This window comes from Electrophorus electricus, chromosome 9 (assembly GCF_013358815.1).
Source record: "Electrophorus electricus isolate fEleEle1 chromosome 9, fEleEle1.pri, whole genome shotgun sequence".
NCBI classification, from domain to species: Eukaryota; Metazoa; Chordata; class Actinopteri; order Gymnotiformes; family Gymnotidae; genus Electrophorus; species Electrophorus electricus.
In genome coordinates this window covers 18,134,983-18,153,431 of record NC_049543.1, presented here as the reverse complement: position 1 = coordinate 18,153,431, position 18,449 = coordinate 18,134,983, and the positions used below count along the sequence as shown (strand labels likewise).

The 18,449-nt window shown below is 41.6% G+C and overlaps 1 protein-coding gene across 1 annotated transcript in view; it reads left to right on the top strand.

Moving 5' to 3' along the window:
• slit1a (slit homolog 1a (Drosophila)) overlaps window positions 1-18,449 on the top strand; it is an 89,828-nt gene that overhangs the window by 43,725 nt on the left and 27,654 nt on the right. The window contains 6 exon segments of the mRNA XM_035529789.1: window positions 3,696-3,767; window positions 4,426-4,497; window positions 5,393-5,464; window positions 7,089-7,252; window positions 12,277-12,424; window positions 16,884-16,955. Of these exon segments, the coding sequence (XP_035385682.1) occupies window positions 3,696-3,767; window positions 4,426-4,497; window positions 5,393-5,464; window positions 7,089-7,252; window positions 12,277-12,424; window positions 16,884-16,955 (600 nt within the window).

Genomic DNA, 18,449 nt, shown 5'->3' with positions numbered 1-18,449 from the left:
GATGACACATATAATCTTTAGACCCAGTTCTATCTGACCACGTATGCTTACTGAAATGTCAAAATGGGAATGGAGGGTGGGGGCTTGGGTCAAGAAACCTTGGGCTCATTAGTAACTTTTCTCGCACTTTGGGGCTGAAGTGTTACATAGCCAGCTGGGACACCAGGCACGGCAGAACAGTATCCCTAAAGGCACTAAGCCAGCAACCAGCCTTACAGACACAGTGAACCCTCCTGTGTGCTGAGTTGGAGGTGGGGAGGAACATTGACAAATTCCACAGGATAATTAAGAGTTTACAGAGATCTTGTTATTGTGTGCGAAGGGGGTACCACATGGCCTTGGTCACCGCCATGGCTGTAACTTAACGCTGTCTGCTGTTTCGCTCCAGAACAGAATGATCTGATAACCCATAAGGCCTCCTGTCTGGCAGAGATTTGAGGGCACTGCCACTCTAACATATGCAGCTTCCAGCTGCAATTAGTTCTGCTCGCCTTTTGCCCACTGTTCTGAGCTGCTGCCACAGGACACCATTTCGACCTTTGAAACTTTAGTCAGAATCCAGGCACCAAAGATCTGATCTGGAGGGTGTAGACTTCAATAAGAAAGGCATAAAATAACATTACCCGGTTGTCTGTTTTGGAAAGAGTGAGAAATATAGAAAGAGAATTGGTTTTAAATGCTGTAGACTGATGAGTAGTTTTACTGATATCTCTGATACAAGTAGCCAGGTAAGTCTGTATTTTTGTAACACATTATCATTGCTGAGTGAGTTATATGACAAAGCCAGATTTTCATGGTTTAGCAAGCACACAGGATCAGTTTAAGGTAGTCTGAATCACTGTGGCAGAGAGGTTTAGGTAGCTTCAAAACAAGAGGTAATTTAGATCAGCTTAGTGACACCTTAAGCTCATCCTACAGTCATCTTGCGGATCCATAAATCCTACAATATAGCATATATTTACATTCATGAAACAAAGGCACCTCTCTGGCTATGGGCTATTTACAAGATAAGTATATGCAAGCTTGATTTTCCACATTCTTCAGGATTCATGAATAAATTCTGATTGTGTTCCTTTTTGCAACTGGATTTCATCATAAAGTAAGGTAATTTGTACAGTTGTAATCATCTTCTGATTTCTTGGGTGGCCATTGCTGCATACTAATATGTCCTTTAGTGCAATCTAGCTGAAATAGAGCAAATGTCTCCAGCAAACACCCACAATCAGCAATCTCAAGTAATTTATGGTCACACACAACAATGCCACACTTGGTCTTTCAAATATGTATAAATACAGAAGTAGAAAGCAGCTAAATTGAATAATTCTCTAGCACTGGAAACACACAACTCCCTCCATAAATCCCCAAAGAGAACAGTGTTGAAGTTCCACAAAGGTCTGCCTCAATAATTAATAATCTATTATGTGTGGGAGGGAAAGAAGGAGACAGTCACTTGAGGAAGGAAGATGCCACATTTGTCATCCTCAGCCTTCTCATTAGCTCGTTGTGAGACATGCAATTAGCTCCCCATGACATCAGCGCGTAATCTGTTCAAGCTAATATAGCCACGCTTTGTACATGCCCGCCGATCACCTTAATGTGCACTAACAGGATTTAGGATGCTGATTTGCAACCATTCTCCAACACTTCCCAATGGTTGTCTGTGCACACATGCGGCTTGTCAGTCTGTTGCTTCTTGTTTTTAACTTTTGCACAGTAGTTCCATTTTTGAGCCTTATTACACTGCTTAGAGTGTTTGCACAGTTTAATCTTCATATAGAATATACATATTGCTAGTATATTAATGGGCAAAACACTGACTTATTGTAAAATCTTCACTTTAACATTATACAGGTACAGCACATGATGCACAAATGGCACAGCATGCAACAGACAGCAATTGTTTTAAGCACTAGGTCTCTTTTTGCTCTTTGTACTCTCCCTTAGGAGGGTAATTAACAGTCAAAACCCAGTGATGTGGTAAGAAAGCGAGTCTATAAAAACACGTCAAGCCGATGCCAATTATCAGCACTACAGGAGCCCAAACACCAAAAGGCTGAACTGGCGGAAATGACAGTCAGCCTTTGTACTGAACGCTCATTACATACAATCTGTAGAAATTCAATTTCCTTTAGTTATGCACCAAGTGCAGGTCATTACTCTATGAATTTCTAAACAAAATGTTGGCATTAAGCTTCTTTTATTGCTTGGTCTATTTCTATACAAGTCCCAGAAACCTCTTCTCCTGTTACAGAAAATACGCCCAAGGACATCTGGATTACAGATAAGCGGCAATGACATGATTTCATGATTATGTGGATTTTTTTTTTTCCTGAATGAAAGCCAGTTAACTTGATGTGTCTAAAGAAAAATGTAGGGTCATTGAGATAATTGGATGTTGTCTAGGTTGTTTAACTTAGGCCACACTTTGTACACCACATTTAGAATTATTCTCTTGTATAGGAATCCATCTTATAGTGCAGTCAGCCTTAGCAAGTCATGGCTTGTATAGTACTCTCTATTACCCCTACATACCATACAACAATACACAGCACAGTTACCTTGGCAATGTTCCCCTAAGCCCTTATTAGAATGTTGTTGACATTCATTGGTTAATGTGTAATGGAGGAGTAATACATATCCAAGCACAATATATTAAAATTACAAACTCCCCTTTGACATAACATATTTGACATTTGCTGTTTGTTTTATTTGTCACTCTACCATGAAGAGAGAATCACTCAGTGATTTGTTAGATAGGTCACTTTATTAAACCCAGAGGGAAATTCATAGGTTATAGCAGCAAGCAAAAGTACAGAGCAAGTAAGAAGTATTTGTAGTTGATGTTTTAAACTGCAGTAGTTGATGTTTTAAACTGTAGCAGCAGGTTCTCCATTTTTCTGTCTGGTCTTCATTAGTGGTCTTCATTGCTAATTAATTAGGAGAGAGCTTGAAGCTTTTTCTAAAGTGAATGCTTTTGGTAATGCATTTTGTTCAGAGCTGCGATTGGAACTGGTTCCTCTACATATCCATTAAATGCCAAGTATTAAAATTACTTTATAATGTGAGTTGTCCAGTTTTCACACTGTTAAAATATTGCAGGAAGGTTTTGGTTTTAATGTCTGTGTTTTTTATTGATTATGGTAATCTCTGGAAGGTAAAAGGTTGCAAGAAGATAAAATATGTTCTGTGGGAAAGTGTGTGCATTGGTTGTTTGTCATAGAAGCTATGTGAGCGGGTGGTAGGGTAACTGCCCTGCTCTGAAAGTGTTGAGCTCCCCATTGAGTACCCAAACAAAAGCTCATGCTAATTAACCTCATTGGGCTCTTCTGCTTCCCTCTCTTCTTCCCCACTTCTCTCTCGCCATCCACACTCTAGCGCCCCTCCCAAATAGTGCCATCAATAGCTTTTGGAAGCAACTAAATGGGTCCACCCCTTCAGTCTGAATGGGACCCCACATTGGAGCAGCCACACATTTTTGCCGTTTGACATGCTTTTGTGTTGGAACTGAGATTTTAGTCATGGAAAAAAATGCACAGTCACAGATGTTGGCACATCATGTTGGTATAGGTGTAAGGATGTATAAAGAAATTTCAGTAATTAAAACTGTTATGGGACCATGGTCTTCAGAGTTTTCTGCTTTGTTGAAAGAATGGCAGGGTTCTTGCATTAATGTATCATCCTCTTTATCTTAACAGAGACCTGAGTGAGAACTTCATCCAGGCCATTCCTCGCAAGGCCTTCCGTGGCGCTACAGACATCAATAACCTGTGAGTTCACTGTCTAACTCCAACACATCTCACTAACATAATACCTATAAGGAAATAAATAAACAAACAAATAAAACCAAGTAAGCAAACTGTATTTAGCTGTTAATCAGCTATTTGGTGCAGGAATCTTTGCCATTGCTGTCAGCTCTGGTAGTGCAAAATTATCTTTTCTAAGTGCCTCCTCTTAACTCATGTGCAAGCAGCAAAGACATAATTAATTGCCTCTCCATTCACGTCATCAATACATCTTAATTCATAATTGAGCCACCAAAAATACCACTGGGAGTAGGTGCAGATCCAAATGGCCTTACTAGTCATAATGACAAAATCTGTATTGATTTCACCTGACAGCATGCTTAGTTCTCATCTATAATAAGCTCTTGCTTATGGGAATTACTGTTATTATATAGAGTACAAGAATAATAAAGTAGTCAATGGTGGGGTGTGCTGTGATCTCATCACTTCCATTGTTATATATTCATTTTGGAACAGATTGTGTGTATTGATCACAGTCACATCTTAAAGTGTGTAAGTGTGTGTGTGTTTGTGTGTGTGTGTGTGTGTGTGTGTGTGTGTGTGTGTGTGTGTGTGTGTGTGTGTGATTTTGGACCATTCAGTCTTTTCACTAATTCTTTCAAGTTTTCTTTCTACTCTACAGACAGTTGGACAAGAATCATATCAGCTGTATCGAAGATGGTGCCTTCCGAGCCCTTCGGGGCCTGGAGGTTTTGTAAGTTACACACACCTACACCCCCTCAGACATATTCTCACACTTTCGACCACTACCACCACCCACCACCCACCACCCACCCCCATATACCATATATTAAGATATAATCTTCATCAAGCATCATTAATCTGAAAATACCTAAAGAAATTAGAATGTAGATATAATGTTGTGTATGGCTTAGTATTTGTGTGGATGTGTGTATATCTGTTCCCTTATGTGTGTGTGTGTGTGTGTGTGTGTGTGTGTGTGTGTGGGTGTGTCGCATTACAGAAAACAAGGTAGAATCTGATTAAATGACCTCCAATAGCAGCCCAGGGAACAAAAGATGTCTCTGCTTCCTATTAGGAAACTATTGCACTCTTCCGGACACTTCATAATCATACATTAGCCTTTACATGCCTTGAAAACAGACTTTCTAAAAAGCTATTTCAAAATCAGAGCACCTTTTAACATTTCTGGCCTGGTTTAATTTGCCGTGCAGCGCTCATAATGGCTGGCTCCCACTCCTGGTTGCTCTCCATCTGCAGGAGATGGAAAGTGCTACAAGCCTGCTAGGGGTGTGAGGGACACAGGATGCCATCCACAGCAGTGGGGTTGGGGTGGGGGTAAAGGCAGGTGGTGGTGAAGTGGCAGACAAGAGAGGTGCTACTTTTAGTACAGGTACACAAACGCTGCCAAATTAGCCTCTGAGCAGTTTAGTGCAATCCAGTCTAAACCTGTATTGCTATAAGATAGAAAGGAAAACTGGCCCTAGATCAGTCTTTAAAAAACATCTGGGGAGAGGAATGGGCATGTTCACTCTGGGTGGCAGGATCTGAGTCAGTTAAAGTGAATGAGCCTTGGGCAGAATGAATGACTGATAGTAATTGTGCCTCCTTTGCTTTGTGTTCCTCAGAACCCTGAACAACAACAACATCAGTGCCATACCAGTGTCAAGTTTCAACCACATGCCCAAGCTAAGAACCTTGTAAGTAAATTACACTTACACACACACACAAACACACATAGATACAATATACAAATGCACAACAAATCACCACTTTTAAAAATGTGATTCAATTACCAATTTTCCCACAGGAATAAAAGAAGCATGTGTTTTTTGAACCTTAAACACACCTGTGCTTCAGAACCATTATTGTGTTTGGGCCTTACCCACAAGTGAAACTGAGTTATAATATACACAACTGAGCAAGTACATAAGCCCATTGTTTTGAACACTCCACACTAATCAAATATGAATTGTATTCCAATAGGTTTTATCTTCAAGCCAATATTTAGTTCATAAATCAGTGAAATGTGAACAGATTAAAAACAGGAACCACTGATAAATGTTTAGCTATTTCAAATTTCTGAACATTCTTTCTCAAACATTTCAGTCCTTCTAGCTGTCAAGGGAAATATTTATCACTGTGACAGATTGTAGACATTTTCAGACACTGAAACATTTCTCATGGCAGCTCTGTTGCCACAAAAGCTGATTGAAAGATATCTTTTGGAGTTTTGTTGGACCGTACTCCTTGAGTATTTATGACATTTTATTTACTTGGAGGGGTCTATCTTTTTGGTCTATTCAGCAAGCAGCCCGGCAGCTAGCAAAACCACCATCCCACAGTGTTTTGGGCCAGAAGACACATACTGTGTCATTCCATGGAATCTTGGTGGGCAGCCATAAGCCACATTGGGGTCTGCAACCATGCCAGAAACCATTTCCTCAAATGGCCTTCGGAGGACTGCAAATGAACTAAATACACCCCCCCCCCCTCCCCGGGTCTATTGTCTAGATGTATTTGCCAAATGTGAAAGCATGTTGAAATAAAGAGGTTTGTGCTTCACTGAAATTTGACAGGGAAAAAATAACTACCTCCCATGATTCATTTTGCATATAGTTTTTTTGCCCCCCACATCCACACAATTTTTCCCTTGCGCTGTTGTTTTTAGGAGTTATGATTTGGGAAATCTGAACAGTTCCACATTACAGGACATTAGACACAATTACAGATATGATGAACGTTCTATGATTTTGTCAAAGATGCCGAGCCATGAAGTCTTGAGGAAAGAATAGACTGTAATGGTTTTAGCTAATGGAAACCAGACAGGACCAGTGGCTTTTTCTCCACCCTGAGGTATGGATGTTTAGAGGACAAGGACAGAAAAAAAATATTATCCAGCTTTTTCAGTAAATAGGCTCTCACTGGTTAAAAAAACACACTGTATATTTCAGGAAGTTGGATCCTATAAATCTAAGCCCTTATATTTTTATTTTATTTTGGCATGCTGTAACCTAACAGAATGTCTTTTATTAAGAGGAATAATCAATAAGTTGGAACTTCATGTGTTTGCTAATGGTATAGTAGAAGTAGGTATGTCATATGCTGTTTCTTAGTATAAGTGTAGCTTAACACTGTTGCAGTAATACAGAACTAAAGATGGTTTGGGCCATGATCTTACTTACAGAATCCCCTACAATGGAGTCCAGCATGGCTTCTCATACCAGGGAAGGAGAAAAAACAGGCAGACATCAACAGGAACCTAAAATATGGTCGCTGTTATGGCAGCACCCCCCAATTATGACTCACTTTTCCGTTCTCTAGCCGCTTGCACTCAAACAACCTGAACTGCGACTGCCACCTCTCTTGGCTGTCCCAGTGGCTGCGTCAGAGGCCCATGCTTGGCCTGTTCACACAGTGTTCCTCACCACCCCAGCTCAGAGGGATCAACGTGGCTGAGATCCAGAAGCATGAGTTCACCTGCTCAGGTAAACACCCACTTCCCCTGAACCCACTGCATCTAGAGGTCCTCCTTTCCTCTCTTCTACTGGAGAGGGATATAAGGTTGTTGTGTCCCATGCTGACAGTGCAAGTTAAATTGCAGCTGTCACTGAAGCTTTTCTTGGATGTTGGTCTCAAGTACCTCTTGTGTGATTCAACAGGACATGATGTCAGCATCATGTCCTGGATCTGATGACTTGATACCACAATACCAAAATGTTACTTGATAACCCAGTGATTTGCTATAACTGGCAGACCATTTAAACTGCATCTTACTTTATTTTGCTTGTTTCTTTTTTTGGTAATATACAACTTAAATCGTTTTTGCAGATGATATCATTTTTATAGAGCTAAGTAATGGTCTCCCATATTTTGTGCTGACAGGGTTCTCCTCATCCTCATTCTCTGTGCACTTAGTAGCCACACACACACACACACACACACACACACACACACACACACACACACACACACACACACACACACACACACACACACACACACACACACACACACTCTGGAGACAACTGTCTTTCCAAGATCAAAATGAAAACATAAAACCTTAAAATCAATGGTAAAACAGGCTTGACTCACTACCAGATCTGACGGCTTAATGGAGACAGGTGTTACGTTTGTGTTTCATGGGGGAGTACAGGATGGCAGGTACCCACATCACTATGATTTTATCACCCAGAGAACATGCTGAGCCTGCATGATATCCATTCTGGCTTACAAGGTCAACTACCAATAACAGCATATGTGCACCAGAGGGTCTGCATCAGGGCTTATGGTTTTTGGTAGCCGGAAGACAGACAGCTCATCTAAAATTTTGCTCAAGCTATTGAGGTCCAACCTCAGAATCCCGAGAATCCTGAGAATGCGTTCATTCTGCTATCTGCTGGAAGTATCAACTAATGGTTGTTTGGAGGCTTGATTCCAACTTTTACCATGGTTCATTACGGCTTTTATAGCATCATCATCATCATCAGTGATCTGATGTTGTCAGTCGTGAATGGTTACTTTAGTCAGATATGTTTATAATAACATATAACAAATAACATATGCATTACACACAAAATTCATACTAATGTCAATATTTTTTTTTTTTAGAAATTGAATTTTTAACAGGTATCCCTTATTAAAGGAAGCAGGTTGCATTCACAGGGAACTAGTTTTCCCAGAGTTCTGACGAACAGGCCTGTCTCCTTTGGGCTCCCTAGGGCCTCTAGTGAAATAATAGTCAGTCTAACAGCTCTCAGCTGAACAGGACAAGGTGTATTTACGTAAGGTATTCACGACCCGCGGTCTGTCATAACAGCCGAGCTTGGGAGCCAGCTCGGGTTCTGGGCCCAGAAAAATGCTGAGCCCTTTTTACATGCCTCGTAATTTTCACAAGAGCATGCAGCATGACAGAACATGAACTATCCACTGAGAGTCCGTGAGCTATAGGCAAGCTAAGCCATTCCAGAGCAGATGATGTAGAAGCAGGAAAACTGTGAGGCTCCTAATCATACGTAATGTGAGAGCTCCATAGGAAGCTTACGCTAAGTTAATAGTGTGGATTCAGTGTTTGAGCTAATGATGATGAATTTAGGAACTTAGCTTTGAATTGAAAGTGAAAAGACTCAGGTTACATTATTTTTATGATCTATGATATTTCAGCCATATAAAATAGCAATACACAGTCTATGTTGATGTATTAAATGGATTTTATACATTACCATTACCCTTATGGAGTCAAAGTTCCCATAAGCAATAATGGGGTAAGTCTTAGGCTTCGCCATGATACAATAGGATCTGTGAGGAAACAATTTGATTTTGCCGATATTTCAAATCGCCACTCAAACTGACTTCATAAGTTAAAATGCATCTTCCTCTATTGTTCTAATTAGTGTTAAGCTCTTTCTGGTGGTAGCAAGACTGAAGTACAGTAATGTAACCAGAAATCACTGCATATGTAAGCCAATGGTACAATCTTAATTGTAAGGTAATAAGGGTGTCTATTATTTCAGAGCCTGATATACCAGTGTTAAAGACACCAGTGTTAACAAAATCCCCATGTCAAGCTGTTGCCTAATGTTAGCACTTTTAACACTAGCAGGTTTGGCTGCCAAATGATAAGTCAAAGATGCTAAACTTGTATGATTTGAATTTGCCAGCACATATATCTGTCCCATTAGCAATTTGAAGTTTTAAAATGAAACTAACCATTGCAAAGCTTGCCCTTCTTATGCACTATTTACTGAGTAGCAGAGCAAACTTTTTGGAAATCATAGTGTGCATAAGAATATAAAACATACCATATATTTTGACTTTTATATAAAGAAAAAAAACTATGATTCTTATGCAAGGCAAAAACCACCAAAAGGCTAAGCAAGTACCTGTGCAGATTGACAGGGGAACATGCTTAGAAGTATTAAAAAATTAATCAACAGCCCTAGTATAAACTATTACACACAAGCACCAGGTATTCAACTTTAGTTCCCAAATACACACACACACACACACACGGACTTACTCCATATCACCAGAGACTTGACCAGCACATGAACTCACAGTGCAGAGTCATTACTGAGTGACTCGCTGGCACACACATGCATTCTGGATGCATTGCTGAGAGGTGGTGTGTGTGTGTGTGCACATGATGAGACACCTGTGTGGGATTTAGGGTGGGCTAGAGGGTTGAGTGGGACACATGGTCCTGTTCAGATGCAAGCTAGCAGAACTCCAGCACTTCGGGCTTCATGTATGGCTGCCTTGGTCAACTCCACGTTTCCTTTTTAAATTCACAAACGCACATGCGTGCACACACACACACACATATATGGAAAGAGACTTACAGCGTTACAATGCACTGCTTTAAGACTAAGAAAAGAAAATATTTTGCATTTTCTGACAAAATTCCTTCCAAATATCCACTGTTCGTATTTTAGTTATTCGTTTCCCAACTGTATGACCTTGCCAACAAATAGCAGTTCTTATCTTTCTCCAAGTTCTTAAAGGCACTGTATATTTTCATTTATTTTTATTTGTTTTCTTGAAGTTTGGCTCACTCCTTAGTGTTCTATCTACATTCTACATTCAATGTCTACATTATGAATCTATCACATCAGTCAAATGCAAGATCTTATGATTGTTTAAGTGTTTGAATGACTGTAATTAGGTCAATTTGCCATGAACTGGTGCCAAGAGTTTCTTTACGCACCCTTTTGGTGTAGAGTTCAGGTCAATATCCCCAGACTCAGGGAAAAGGGTCTGCCATGCAAACAGAGCCAGACAGTAGCAAGCATATTAGTCAATGTGTCTGTTTGGGAGTGTAAATCTGCACTTGGGTGATTATTATGGATACATAAACATGAGTTTCCTTTCTTGCTTCTGCAAACTCCTCTTAATCCCCATGGCCGAGAAGGCACCCGCAGTTTCAAATCTGAGGCAGGGACGACACCATGCTGCATTTCCCTGCCGTTTTTCCCTGCTTCTGCTCTACATGCTTCCTGGTACCGAAGCTGTTCAGGCGCCTTTTCCCCTCCGCCTATGTACCAGATAAGTGTCTCTGGTTATGAATTAACCAGCAGGCAGCCTTGCTGCTCCCACCTGGCCCAACCAGAACTCTGGGAGAGTAGGCGAATCAAATATTCATTGACCAAAGGGCTCCAAAGAGCCAGATTTATGTATTGCAGCACAAATTAGCCCATTTAAAAGTCTGTTTTATTCGTTTTCTGGGTTAGACTGCAGATTGGGTATCAGTTACCCGCGGCTACCTTGAGAACACGTATCATATCGTATGTAAATCTGTGGCGTCTTTGGTTTCAGATGAAAAAAAAAGGGTCGCGACGTGAAGCGCTGAATGTGCGTATTTCAAAGTGTCCCTTTGGTTGGCAAAACAGTGCCCAGTGGAGCACAGCCACATCTGTGAACTGCATTAATACATCCTTAATATTCAGGGTATCACGGAGATGATTTGACAGGACGCGTCCTTGGAATTGCAAAGATAATATTACAACCCTCGGGGCACTCGACCTCATTTCAACTGAGATATTGGCTTGAAATTTGGTTGATACATTGGCATTTCATACCAAATACTAACCAAATCAACCAACTTAGATTTTAATGCCTGTATGAGACCTTTTGCAAAATGAACTATTCAGATATTCAGTCTTGTTTTTTTTCCCATTGAAGCATGTTAACAGCAGACGCTGGTTGAATGCAGAGTCAAACCTTTGCTGAGAGGGAACTGAAGTGTTCTTGAAAGTAGTGTAGAATGACATGCTTTGTGTTTTCTGTCGTGCTTTGCATTTCTTTCTTTCTTGTCCTCCCCCTACCCATATGGTTCAATGTCAGGATCCTCACTCTGCTCTCATCTGCAAGTCAGTTGGTATATATTTTTATTTGACTGTTATGGAAACCATTGCAGCTCCTGTGATGAAAGGAAGGAGCTTAAGGCCCAATCTCATTCTTCCAGTGTCTTGTCAAAACTAATGACATTTCCAGCCAAAGCCATAATCCCTCCCTCCCTAGGCTAATGTTGAGTGGTAGCAGGAGCTCCATTCTGTTTTCCCACAGCACGTCTGAGGCAGGAAGCTTTAGGTGGCAGCTCTGCTTCACTTCATCATGCATGATACAGTAAAAGGAAATGGGAAAAGATAAGCAGGAAGGGAATGGATTAATCAAAGCACCATATATTTTAATAATGTCACAATATATACATGATCAGTAACCTTATTCATCATTTCACAGTTTTCAATAAAATAAATATAATAAATGTTATGGTGAGGTTCCACCAAATAAAGACATACAGTAAGTGAAACTGAGACTTTTAAATACTATGTGTCTTAGGAAGTACAGAGAGAAGTTCAGTTCAGTTGTTGCAAATACTTGAGGAGCTGTCCAGTTTGCTAAAGTGAATGACCTTCCAATACATGGGACAGGGAATAGGAAATGGTATTTAGACATGTAGGAAATGCACTGGTTCATTACATTGACTTCTGTTTATAATAATCAATGTTTGCAGGTCATTTGGAGAACTCCAGCCCCCAGTCTTGCAATCTTGCCGCTGGCTCCTGTCCTGCCATGTGTACCTGCAGCAACAACATAGTGGACTGCAGGGGCAAAGGATTGACAGCCATCCCTGCCAACCTCCCCGACAACATGGCTGAGATGTGAGTGTTGACTGACCTGAGCTCAGCACTGAGCACATATAACCACTTACTGCTAACATTACTACCATGTCACAGTTACGCTGTATCTGTCAAACATGGCAATGAATAATTCAGCACTGCATTGGCATGTCTAGTCACAGTACCTGACAAAAAGCACCGACTATAGTTGTGATCGTTGGCTTGAAGATTAGCTTTTATCATCAAGCTCTCTGGAGGTTGAAGGCACAGGGACTCTGTAGGGAAATATATTGGCTGCTTGAAGGAATTTGGCACCCAATCACAGCAAAGCTGGACGGAAAGGGAGACACATCCAAACCGAGCCGTCCATCTACCCAGGCAGCTGCCGGCGGGATGAAGGAGGAGCCTGGCATTTGCGCAGCGGCAGATTTTGGTCTAGCACAGTTCCCATGGGGACACTGATCATCTTGGGCTTCCTCTGTTGCCCTCTTCATGCAGGGAACACATGTGAACACTTATTTTGAAACCAATGGTGGTTCATCTGCATATAGATATGGACCAGTACATGAAGGGTTGTAAGCCTGATTAGGGAAACTGACTGCTCCTAGGTAACCAGTTTTGAGTCCAGCTGCTTTTTCAAAAAGCACTCCTATGATCACTTTTACATTCTATCAAAATTCTACATTGCTCATTCATATACGTAGCAAATGTAGCTTATACATATTTATTAAATAAAGGAATTTAGTAACATTATATCTAAAGTGAAATATATTTTTCTGACAGATTTTTTTTAGCAGCCTGCACTTCAGTCCAAAGCAGAGTTCTGATCAGCCATGATGGCATTACAGCTATAATGAGCTAGCATATTTGGACAATCAGATCATTTTTCAGGCAAACAGTTTCTACTCCACATAGTTCCTCAGTTCATGTAATTATAGTATGAGTATTAAGTTCCATAAACACATACCAACAAGGTATCTCTGGGTTCCTGTAGGTTCAGAGGTGAAAGAAAGCAAACTTCTCCTTTCACCTCATTAAGCCAAGGGAGAAGGTGAACTGGTTTCTGCATTTTAGGTTCTAAGAAAGCGACTGTTTAAAAATATACATGTACTGGTGTTCCTTAATAACCCTGACCCATTTTCGAAGCCTTGGCAGTGCTGTTGAGTGGGGGGGGTACTGAGATTTTCGAGGTGGCATGGGAGTCCGGATGAGGGGTTCATGTTTGAAGTGGCTCAGTAGCTCTGTTTATGTCCAACCCTGGGATCTCATGGGGGGATCTTCAGACGGGTGCCGATGTAGACGCACACACAAACACATACACACACACACACACAGAGAGTGCAGAAAGTCTTGTACAGCTTCAGGTTTTTGATCATTTATTTGCATTTCCTCCATTTCTTTACTTTTTTCCCATGAATCTCATGTGCTTAGGCTATGTACAGCCAGGTGTGATCTCTCTCTCCTTCCTCTGGCTTTCAAAGATTGTTCATCCATGGCTGTTTTTATTTTCAGTGATCTTGACAGAAGGCTTCACTTTTCAGTTGAAATATACGATTAATACACTCCCTTACAACTTCAGTAACTCTAATATAATCTTGTATAGAGGTGAAATACTGACTTGTAAAACAACAACTCACATCTGCAGATATTAGAAGACTAAACAGAAACTTGCTTTTTTTTCTCCCTTAAAGAACTGCTCAGCCAATGGGGCTTTTCTTTTACAATGCCTTTGTCAGCCACTTACCAATATCCCCCAGTTGAACACAGACACGCAGTCTAGCCTTCTGTCCACCTGTTTGAGCACTGATCAGAGTTGATGAATGGTATGGTATGTGCTGATCATCCACCAAGGGATTATTGCAGGAGTGTTTCTCTTCTTCCCTGCAAGTTCTGCTTTGACCCTTAATCGATTTCAATCTGCCATTCTCCAGGCCTCCATATCTATCATCTGATCCCTGTGTCATGATAGGGCTTAAAGTCACCACAAATATTGATTTGGTATGATTTGAAGTGTGTGTGTGGGGTGCTACAATATGTCTTGCCCTTATTGCAAGCCCACACACATATGTATGTGCACACATATTGTAGTTGCCCTGGAAATTGAGGCGCCGGCTGAGACACAGCTGTCAAAGCAAATGTGAAATCAGCAATAAATTCATTTGGATGATCACTTATAAATAAAGGCCAAAACATGAGCACCCCAGGAATGCACATGGCTGTGTCCGTGTGGTCTAGAGTTGCTGCAGTCCACAAATTTGAAATCATATTGCTGTAATTCCCACTAAGTTGCTCTTTGAAGTTGAGAAACAGGCTTAATTGAAAATTGTCCAAGTCAGTCCTGACTCACCCCAGCTTTCAGCTTTCATAGACTCACAAGAAAGGGAATGTCTCCAGACTTCTCAGAACCATTATTTAAAAGCATCCGCATTTAACTTTGTCATCTCGTCATCTATGCGACTCATCGGCAAGAAAGGGGAAGCAATATGTTGTAAACATTGCACAATTTAGAGGTTCATGCATGCAAGCGGGGAGGTTTGGTCAGCATCAGCGACCCGGGGCACTTCACAGCTTTTAAAATTCCCCCATTTAATAAGACTTTGGGGCCATCGGGTCTCAAAGGCAGCTGCCTGTTTCGGGCCCCTCCACGGGGGCAAAATATGCCGTCATTAAGCAAAAGCAAAAAAAAACAAAAAAAAAAAACAGGCCAGCCTGCATAGTCTCTAATGGGATTCTCAGAGGGTGAGAGAAATGAGCCTTTACAGCATTGCCTGGCTTTTTCCAGTGCAGCTGATGCTGATTAGGTCGGTCCAGTTCCTGAAGGTTCTGCTGCGAGTGAGTGAAAGGGTAACGGGAGGGTAGCACACATGCGATTTATAAGACAGATTTGCAGAGTCCGGATGATCCCACCAGTTCAGAATCAGACCCTTGGCTCACAGCTCACTGGCTATTGTCTGTCTCTCACACACACACACACAAAGATACATACATAGCCAATGGCACACATCCACATAATTAGGGGAAAAGCCAAAGATAGTACATCATCAGCATACAAATATGAGACTTACATGCTTGTAAAAAATTTAGTCCATGAGTGTGTATATACAATACACATTAATATGCATGGCAACAATATATGTATGCATAAGTGTATAGTGGTGCACAAAGGCAGGTGCATGGAGATAAAGCCATGGAGACGGAGCCTGGAACTGACACTTGGGTAGATTGATGGTGAGAACTGATTGCGTGTGGCTTAATGTTAACTCCCCTGCTGGGTGCCTGCAAGTGGAAAGGACCCACAGCAATTTGAGGTTTCTGATTATCCCAACAGTGTAGTGGTTTGGAGGACCTCAGATTTCTGCAGTAAGTTTGGTGGTGCAGTTTCACTACTTTATAATATAAACTCCATGAATACCAAACCCATTGGGTTCAGACACCTTAACCTGTGCCTGTGCAGGTTCTCACAGATGCCACTTGTTATTTAGTCTTTTTCCTGTGTTGCCTAGGAGACAGAAAATGGAGAAGTTAGCAGTTCTTATAGATGAGGTGAACAACAGGTCAACTGCTTAACTGGCGTGCATGCACGAGTGCATGCCTGTGAGAATACATCCGTGTGTGTATCTGTATGTGTGTTTTTGAACAGGTATGGATTTTAGACAGCGTGAGCCGCTCTGGCTGAGATTAGCTGCCACGTGGGGAGGGGCCATTAGGATTAGAGGCCTGCGACTTTGCTTAGCCCTCACTGACAGCATCTCTTAACATGAATGTTCCACATGACGCGTAGGCACCTTACCATAACTGCCCAGCTCAAACCCTTTCTCCTCCTGCCTATGGCCTGTTCTCTTGCCTTAGCGTTCCACCGCTATGCTGTCGAGCTATTGGAGTTAGCGAGAGCCTGTAGCAGGAGCCAATATTGTGCTCTGTTCAAGAACAGATCCATGCCATGTTATAGATACGTCCTATTGGTCCTCATTCATTATTAGCGATGAATAGCAGTTTGATGAGACATCCTTTTGAACTGAGGACCTGAGTCTGAGTGAACTAAGCAAACTGTCTTGTGCTCCCACAACTTACATGATGCTAGCAACACCAAGGTCATTGGTTCAGTTCCCAGGGTACATACCTCATGTCATACATATTAATATACGTAAAAGCATCTGTCAAATGCTGTAAATGCCTTTGGTTTAACACTGTGCTCATGGTGCAGTGACCTGTTCAGCATAGTTCAAGAGCAAATATGTCCAAAGTATCAGCCCAAGGAAACAGACTCTGTCATGCAAATTATCTGAGGCATCCCTGTGATTTGCATTGCCATTTTCTGTTGGCCCTACTGCAGGACATTATGTAAATATTATCTAGTTAAGGCAGGGATAATGAGACACACCTGACCATTACGCAATCCAGCCCTGGCTAAGGCACACTAATGAGCTTTGTTACCATGGCGTTCTTTTGTTGTCTGGTTGTCTGACTTGCAACAATGTCCCTCCCCTCTCTCCCTCCGCAGACGACTCGAACAGAACGGCATCAAGTCCATTCCTCCGGGAGCGTTCTCGCCTTACAAGAAGCTCCGCAGAATGTGAGTTGATGGGTCCCACAACCCATTGGAAAATAACACATCGCTAAAAGAACAGCTCCTTTTATTTTCCTTAAGTGCATTAAGAAAATGGTTTCATTAATTATTTTGCCTACCATAAAGTCATTATTTTACATGGTATAATAATGAATGGGTTTTCTCACTAATTACAAAACCCTGCAATTTTTTTGCAACACATTTTGTAAATGTTGCATGTGGAATGGATCCTGCACAAAAGTTGAGCATGCCCTGTATGTTATTGCATTCATGCTGAACAGCAGTGTGTATTATTACTGAATTTTAATGCAGGATTATATACAAAATATTTATTTTCCATATTTGCCTGTCAATGTTAATGACAAATAAAAGGAGAGAAAATCCTGATTTATGCTTTTTAGAAGAGAAAGCAACTCTTTCCTGACTGTGGAAAATAAAACCTATTAAATAAGCATATTTCTATTTTAGGACTAACCAAATGACATCTTTTGAGATTTTTAGCACATCAAGACCTGGAAATAAGAACTGTGTCTTAGAAAGCAAAAGTAGCACTACAGCATCAAGCAGTCAAAAGAAAAGAAAAAGAAGAAAAAAAGTATTTTTCTTTTGGGTGGAGTTTCCCCTTTTGCTCATATACTGACATTTCTCCTTATTCCCATAAATATGCTACAACGGTTTGCAGTTGATGGCGATGCTCGAGGGGCTATATTTAGCATGGATTCTTGCCCGATGCACCCCTTGTTGAGCAGAGGTGTGGAGAGCAGCGCGTGGGAGCAACTCACTCAACACACCATAAATCGTGGCCAATGTGATCACAGTCCATGGGAAGGCGAGCTTTACAGAGGGAGAACTCAGCGACCAGAGTGACCCACAGGCTTCTGTTAGCGGACACACCCACCAAACCTCGGCCTTTGTCCAGCTCCAACCCTCAAATAGCAGCCATGGGAAAATGGGGGAGAAGGTTTTTTTTTCCTTCCGATGCCACTCCTCTCGCTCGTCCTTTAGCAGCAACCTGGTAGCCAAACAAGCCACGACCCCATATGACCTGCTCATAAAATTAATGCTCACACGTCCACGTATCCCCACGTCCCCTCTGCTTTTCCAGCTGTCCCTCTTTAGCTCACCAGGCTGGAAAAGTCAAAGAAATCCACCGATGTGAGGGCCGAGGGGAAAAAAAATAAAAGCATGTGCCTCAACATTCCTGTAGGTAGATATGAGCCATTCGCCACTTTTCTGTAGTGCTTCCTGTCCTCCGTATATGTATATGTATCAAAGGTGCAGATATATTGACCTTCATGGGGTTCATGCTCACATGTTTGGTCACTTTTAGGTGCGAGACATATTTGCGGCTCAGGGAGACCTCCGCCTTAAACCCACGGCTGGCTGGAGGCGGCCCGAGGTGTGGTGTACGGTTCATCTCACGGGCTTGTTATCCGCCCTGGCCAACTACCCGGAAAGTCCAAGGCTTCTGTCAGAAGACAAACATCCGTTTCTTCAAGA